This window comes from Miscanthus floridulus, chromosome 8 (genome assembly GCF_019320115.1).
Source record: "Miscanthus floridulus cultivar M001 chromosome 8, ASM1932011v1, whole genome shotgun sequence".
In the NCBI taxonomy this organism is placed as follows: Eukaryota; Viridiplantae; Streptophyta; class Magnoliopsida; order Poales; family Poaceae; genus Miscanthus; species Miscanthus floridulus.
Window position 1 is genome coordinate 224,370,468 of NC_089587.1, and position 7,345 is coordinate 224,377,812.

Here is a 7,345-nt window from a genome sequence, read left to right on the forward strand (position 1 = left end):
CCCCCCCCCCCCAATTCCTTTCATACTGGGAACATGCTGGCAAGTTCTTATCTTTGTCTTCATCAATCAGTTTCAAGTTCACGGAATGGTAATGGGACAGTCTTCACTGCTCTAAACTTTCCTGCGTTGGTTAAGTGTTCATTCTCCAGCCTGCAATACGATCAATATGCACCAAGTTATAGCCAAACATCGAAATTGCGACTAATGTTTGCAGCTTTCTACTAATTCTCCCACCCACCCAATTACCTGTAGAAGTTCCAATGCCCTCGTCGGATAATTTCCAGCGAAGCGAGTGAGAAATCCAGCAAGCGAGACTCCACCATACCAAGATGGAGTTTCATTACACTCTGTGCCCAGGCTAGGCGCAGCACAAGGTTGAGCATCTGTGTTGTAAAGGCGTTAGCGACTTAGCGCTACTGAACTTGGAATTCCCTAAATCAGTTCAGTAGTATTGAAAAATAGGTGAACAATGTATAGTACCATGGAAGCATAGTAGACTGACTTATTCTTCAGGATGAGTTGATCTCGGAGCCAAAAGTTCTTAGATTTTGGGTTTAAGAAGCCCCAGTCCATGACAAAATCCCAGTAGAGCTGGTAAATGGTGGCGCCTGTAGATGATATTATGACCATCCACATCCAGAATGATGTCGGTGTCGCAGCATACTTGAACCTAACAGCAGCTGCTACCATTGCTGATACGTACTTGCCTGCATTAGCAAGCTGGTTGAGATCATGACCTTCTTCCAGGTACCTTCTCAAACACTACCACATAGCAGCAGAACATTTAGTTTGAATTACTCTGAACAAATTGCTAAATGTTATAGTACATCACTAGATTCAATGTATACCTGCATCGCTCTCCAGTAGTATGGCAGGAAGGAAAGCACATATGCCAGGTTTTTGTATTGAGAGCTGCTGGTACAGCTTCCATACGCGTGAGTTCTAAAAGCTCCAGCCATGAAGTAGCACCCTGTGAACTCGAGGTGTCTTAACAGTGGGATCTGGAAAATAAGACACCTGAACTCATGAGAACCTGCACTATAATGCTCCATGTCTAGTATACGACATATTAGTTTACCTGGCTGGTTAGCTGGTCAGCCATGAAGAAATCTGCCATCAGAACCTGCATTACAAGGCATCCTGGTAGATCAGATAGATGTTTCCAACACACAGACAGTGTTCCTCTAAATTCCTTGGCCCTTACCTTGTAGAATGGTGAGAGTATGATGTTGCGCATGACACGCATGAAACAGTAGCGCGTCGAGTGGTAGAAAATATTGAATGGGCAGAACAGAACCCCTGCTGACAGCTGAAACAGAGGCAGAGGGTTGTGGAGGACTGAAATCAGTACAACTTGTGTGTGTTACAGCAAAACAGATTCTCCAAATGGCCTGTGTTGCTTACAAGCAGAAGTGCCCCGGGCAGTGCGTTGGCGTAGGTTGCCCCAGCGTTCCTGAGGAACAGGTTGATGACCAGCGCTGCGACGACGGTGCACATGATGGATGCCGACATGAGGAAGGCATCCCGGTGTGTCAGGGCGGTGCTGGAGGAGAAATCAAATATGAAGTTGTGGTTGATCCTGGTGCTCTTCCACATGAAGAGGTTGCACCCATACAGGAAGACGTGCAGGCTGATGAGTGCAAACATACTGCAGAAGCAAAGGCCGTCAGCAATGTTACTTGGAGGTAAGATTGTCCGTACATCCTAAAGCCTGAAGAGTTGGATTCAGAAATTGCCTGAAGACATGGTAAACAATCTCCATGTAGGCTGTGTTTCCGGCAGAAGAGAAAATGCCGGCGACATGGGCTAGAACTGAATATATGATGAATAAGGACACAAATGTGCCTGTGAACAGGCCTGAAACCACTCACAAAAAATAACAGTATGAGCAACTCCACCAGACTGAGAAAATGCAATCCCATATATCTGTCAACTCAGTCTTGTAAGCTAGGGCGGCGACTCGCCTACGAGGAAGGTGATCATGTGGGTGTTCCTGGGCTGCTGCGGCTTGAGGTACTTCATGGCCACCTTCCTGTCGTTGCCCGCGAAATGCCTCAAGAAGATGGACTCCACCTCGTCTGCCAGCTGAAGCACCTGCTCGACCAGACCAGGTAAAATAAATTCCTTCTTCAGATACTACTAGCTTTCTTCAGATAAGTGTAGCATGCTCGTCAGATTTCAGTAGGATCTTGGATGTATGGTACCTTGTCAGAGCTGCTGAACGGTGACCTCTTCACCTTCTCAGAAAACAGGTCAGTTGTCCGCTGCTGCTCCGACACCTGGAATGGAATGCAGAGAATGAATTTCTTGTCATTTGTGGGTAGCAAAACTGAAGCACACACAAACACAGCGTGTGGCATCAGAATTCTTGGTACAAATCATGATATGCTACTAAAATATCGGACTATTTAAGTTGTTATCTGAATTCTTGGTACAAATGTTCTATGTTTACAAAATTTGCAGTAGTTTTTTTTTTCTTTTAATAAGGGATGCATCTATCTATATTCCTGTACATGTGTTTAGTAATGTACCAGTTCCCTTTATTCTGCCTATTGTGGAGTTTGTTCTCTCCTGTACTCCATCCGTTTCAAAAGAACACATATATATGGCATACATGATGATGCCTAGCTAGTTGAGCAGAGCGCAGTACGCACCTTGACGAATTTCTTCAGTATTTTGGTGAATGCCTTTACATTGAGAGAGCTGCATCCGTCCATCCACACAGATACGCCACCCAAAATGAAACAAAAAAAGGCTTATCAGTCCATAACCGCACAACAAAAAGTCCCAGAATTAACAACATGAGAAAAGGACAGGTCTAATAATAACATATCATAAACTACACTTGCTAGAATTAACAATAGGAGAAAGGGACAGGTTTAGTAAAATGTGCAGTAGAGCATGGCTCCGGTGTAGTACGTGGTTCACTCACTTCACAGTCACATGCTTCCCTCCATGCATTCAAAGTTTCAATCTGGCTCAAATTTGGAAACTTGCATGGATCCAATAGCAACAGAGCAGAGCAAGTGTTGAGAGTGACGTGTAGTGAGATGAACTGAACACGCAAGTGACGTGACGACAGACACTCTTGCAGCTGCCTATACGTTGGAGCGATCGAGTTCTTGCAACTGAAGAGAAAGAGAGACAAACATCCAAACATATATACATATACCTGAACTTCTTGAGGAGTTCGAGGCCGCGGTAGAGGGCGAGGAAGGCGTCGCGGATGTTCTTCTCGGCGTGCTGGACCTTCTTGCGGTGGACGAAGGCGGCGGCGGGGTCGGCGCCATCCTTGCGGAGCACGTTGACGAGCTCCTCCCACACCTTGAGCGCCGCCCGGCCGGGGCTGGTGGGCGGGATGTCGATGCGCACCGTGGCCGTCAGCTGCAGCAGCGCGGCGCGGCCCATGAGCTGCTTCCCGCTGCCGTCCTTCTTGGCCTTGCCCAGTCCGCCGCCCACGAAGCTGACGCCGTTGCGCTCCAGCGCCGCCATCACCTCCTCCGCCACCGCCGCGCCCTCCGCCACGCGCGCCTGCTGCATCTCCACGCCCCCGTCTGCGAGAATGCCGATCTGTCAGCAGTCAGGTCACGTGCGGGCATGCATGCGAGCACGTAAAGGCGGCGGCCGATCGATCCATCGACCGGTGGGGTTCATGTGTGCCTGCAGCTTTGACGTGCAGTGCAGACATGACGTGGCTGCGGTTTTGGTCGATCCACCTCACCTACCTGACATGGACTGCGGCGAGGCCACGAAGGGGGAGGAGAGGAGGTGGCGGCCGCTGTTGGACCCTTTCACGGACGGCGGCGACGAGGCCGTCCGGGCGAGCCGCGCGCGCCCGCGCCGGGGCGCCGCGGCGTGGTCGGCGAGGATGCGCTTGACGTCGGCCAGGATGCGGAGCTGCTCGATGAGGGCGTCGCCGCGCGCCAGCATGTCCGCCTCCTGCGCCGCGTAGAACTTGTTCACCTTCTCCAGCTGCTCGTCCGCCTTCTCCAGAAACTCTTGCTCCTGCACATACTTAAGAAGGTGCATGTCAAACTTTGACAACTTTGATTAGATGTAGAAAATGCATACAACATTTATATCTCTAAATAAATTTATTATAAAAATATATTCAACTATCTATCTAATAATACTAATTATGTATTGTAAATATTAATATTCTTTTATATATAATTGATTAAAGTTAAAAAATATTGATTTATCAGAAAACGAGAATGACTTCTATTTTGGATAGAGTGAGTACATGTCATGTGTACGCATAAATAATCTTAGCATGCATGCTAAAATAACAAATAGATCGAATAAACAATGTACCACTCCTAGTACTGGCATGCATGCTATTTTTTGATGGAGTGAGAGATCGATCGACCAAATTTTTATTTTTTAGTCTTTTTTTTTTGAAAAATATTCACAAATAGACATATGATGGTTTAATTTTCGTTTATAGACCCTGACCTCGACGTTATGGCTTTTGGCGCCGAGGAAACATGTCTCAGCGCCATGGCCAATGTCGCTGAGGTCTTGGTGAGGCGTCAGACGTGGCGGTGACCTGGCGCCGACGTGGACAAGGTCTCGACGCCGTAGATCTTGGCGCCTAGCTGTTACCCTATAAATCTTGGCGTTTGAAATGAAAAAAGTATAATTATTCCGAGGAACATGCAACAACACCATTGTGGTTCAGCTGGTTAGGACGCGCGCGACTTAGCTCAAAGGCCTGATTTGAACCCTAGCGCTGAATCTTTTTTTGCTACATTTTTATAAGCAATAGAACCAAAAAAATTATTTCGAGGAACATGCAATGATCCCATTGTGTTCTAGTTGGTTTGGACGCACGGATCTCAGCCCATAGACCTGGGCTCGAACCCAAGCAACAAATATTTTTTGTTAAATTTTTTTTATAAGCAATTACAACAAGAAATATTATTCTTTTATTATTAGCGTCCTGGGTTTCACCGCACACTGTATATTATTATTCCATTGTTCCACCATACACTGTATATTTAATTTATTTTTTATTTGATTTTGAAACATTACGTACCTTGATCGAGTTGAGTTGAGTGACATGTTTATATATATCTTGTTGCTTGGCCGTCCTTTTACTTACATGCATATGGCTTTGGTCATCATATATAAGTTGAAGGCTTCCGAGACAGGGAGTAAATAAATAAAAGAATTTATTTTACATTAAGTAAGTGTAATTTTCTTTGCCTCCCTATTTCAAAGTTGAGCTCTTTAATTTGCATACCTCCCTATTTTACATGAAATAGAATTAACCAGAAGAATGAGCTTAATGTATTAACTAAGAGCTTCATATTATTATCATTTGGACCGTTCAACTAAGTTTGGTGAGGAATGAAGAAGAATCTCCCCCTCGTAAGAAAAACACTACTACCGAGGTATATAAACTAATAAATAAATAAATACATCCACGATTATGATAATATAAGGAGGATTTGGATTTAGATAATATATAAATAAATGCACCTTGAGATGTATCCTTCATCCAAAACAAATTACAAATTAGTGAATAGTGTTCTCTCATGTTAATAATAATAAAGTTTGGTCGAACTCAGGATGTTAGTAATAACTAATTAAACAAAAAAATGATTAATAAATACAGCAAACAAAATTTGCCTGCTGGATTTGAACCTAGGTCTCATGTTAGAGCCAAGCATTCTAACCAACTAGACTACAACTAAGATATAACAAGTTTTTCGAAATAATTTTTCTTATTCTATTGCTTATAAAAATATAGCAAAAAAGATTCAGCGCTGGAGTGTTCGAACCCAGGCCTTTGAGCTAAGTCGCGCGCGTCCTAACCAGCTGAACCGCAATGGTATTGTTGCATGTTTCTCGGAATAATTATACTTATTTTATTTCAAACGCCAAGATCTATAGGGTAATAGATCGGCGCCAAGATCTATGGCACCAAGATCTATGGCGCCGAGGCTTTATCCACGTCGGCGTCAGGTCACCACCACGTCCGACGCCTCGTCAAGACCTAGGCGCCATTAGCCATGGCGCCGAGACGTGTTTCTCGGCGCCAAAAGCCATGGCGCCGAAGTCTGGGTCCATAAACGAAAATCAAACCACCAAGGGTCTATTTGTAAATATTTTTTTAAAAAAGACTGAAAAATAAAAAATTCGGATCTATCGACGGCTGTATATATTACATGTTTGTCCGTGGCTCTTACGAGCTCCCCCGAATCCGATTCCAAGCTGTCCGTGTCGCCGTCGTCGTCGCCCACCTGCGTCTGCGCGCAAGCACGTCCACGCGCGTCAGAAAACACTCGGCGACCGGTCGCCGCCGCCGCCGTATTTCTACTCACTCACTCAGAAAGACACGTACGGCTGGAGTATATGTATGTATGCGGCGGCGGCGGCGACGACGTACGACACGAACACACACGAGCGGCGGCGAGCAACACGACACGACGACGTACTGGTGAGGCCGGCGTCGCGGCGAAGTGGGCGGCGAGGGCGCGGACGGGGTCGAGGACGGAGAAGCCGTAGCTGCCGTCGCCGTCTCTACTGCGACCGGCACCGGCTTCCCTCCTGGCGAGCTGCTGCGGCGCGGCGTCGCGGCGGGCGATCTTGATCCTCTTGACGAGCTTCTTGAGGCCCTTGTAGTCGACGAAGGCGTCCTTCCACTCGGGGATGATGCTGGCCTCGTACTCCCGCGAGAACTTCACCATCCTCCGCGACCGCCGCCAGCTGCCCCCCCTGCCGTATATGTAGTAGGCGGGCACGCCCGCGTGGGCGCGTGCCTGTCGTCGCTGCTTGCCGGCCGGAGGACCTCTCTTTCACATCAGCAGGGGAGAGGAGCAAGAGGGCCGGGGGACAGGGACACGCAGGAGTGGTGGCGGAAGCAACCCTGCTGCGTGAGCGGCTTATATAGATGGAGATGGACGACAGAGGAGGAAGAGGAAGCGTGCCTCGCCGCCCGCTCAGATAGATAGAGGCTGGCTAGTGAGCCTGTGCGTGGTGCTGCAACGGCACCTAGCTAGCCCAGCCAGGGAATAACAATATTAGGTATGTAGAGGGAGAAAGGTAACCAGTGCAAAGGGGAATGAATGGACGAAGAAACTGGTGGAATGTGCATTGTGGATGCATGCCTCCTCCTCCTGCTGCTATTGCTTGTAGTGGAGATAGAGCTTGCAATTTATTCATGCTCCCACAATGCACCCACTCTCTTTCTCACACACACGTGTGTGTGTAAATACTAAATATTAATATTTGTTGTGTGCATCTATATGTATAGATATAAATTTTGTTAGAAAAAATGGAATGTCTTCGGTCACTCCAGCCACACACACATCGTCTTGGGTTTTTCTACTTTTTAATA

At 46.9% G+C, this 7,345-nt stretch overlaps 1 protein-coding gene across 3 annotated transcripts; it reads right to left on the minus strand.

Annotated features, from left to right (window-relative positions):
• Positions 1 to 14: 14 nt before the first annotated feature.
• On the minus strand, positions 15 to 6,845 carry LOC136475158 (phosphate transporter PHO1-2-like). Of its 3 annotated transcripts, none has more exons than XM_066472715.1 (15): positions 6,444 to 6,845; positions 6,174 to 6,254; positions 3,726 to 4,005; positions 3,173 to 3,554; positions 2,655 to 2,703; positions 2,205 to 2,279; positions 1,965 to 2,094; positions 1,737 to 1,857; positions 1,405 to 1,648; positions 1,205 to 1,309; positions 1,079 to 1,123; positions 849 to 1,001; positions 481 to 762; positions 247 to 383; positions 15 to 150 (listed from the first exon to the last, which is right to left on the minus strand). In XM_066472715.1, the coding sequence occupies exons 1-15, from the start codon at positions 6,693 to 6,695 to the stop codon at positions 63 to 65; spliced, it is 2,424 nt and encodes an 807-aa protein (XP_066328812.1). In that variant the 5' UTR covers positions 6,696 to 6,845; the 3' UTR covers positions 15 to 62. The 3 variants fall into 3 exon arrangements, with proteins under 3 accessions (XP_066328812.1, XP_066328811.1, XP_066328813.1); XM_066472714.1 differs by having other exon boundaries at positions 3,726 to 4,014; XM_066472716.1 differs by lacking the exons at positions 15 to 150; positions 247 to 383 and having other exon boundaries at positions 549 to 707; positions 3,726 to 4,014.
• Positions 6,846 to 7,345: the final 500 nt, after the last annotated feature.

What these genes read in the sequence shown, in the direction of transcription:
- LOC136475158 (XM_066472714.1), bottom strand. Translation starts at nt 6,695, where the DNA reads ATGGTGAAGTTCTCGCGGGAGTACGAGGCCAGCATCATCCCCGAGTGG. An exon ending in GAACTCCTCAAGAAGTTCAG is followed by an intron (nt 2,704 to 3,172) that starts GTATATGTATAT and finishes GGACGGATGCAG; the next exon opens with CTCTCTCAATGTAAAGGCAT. An exon ending in TACTGAAGAAATTCGTCAAG is followed by an intron (nt 2,280 to 2,654) that starts GTGCGTACTGCG and finishes ATTCCATTCCAG; the next exon opens with GTGTCGGAGCAGCAGCGGAC.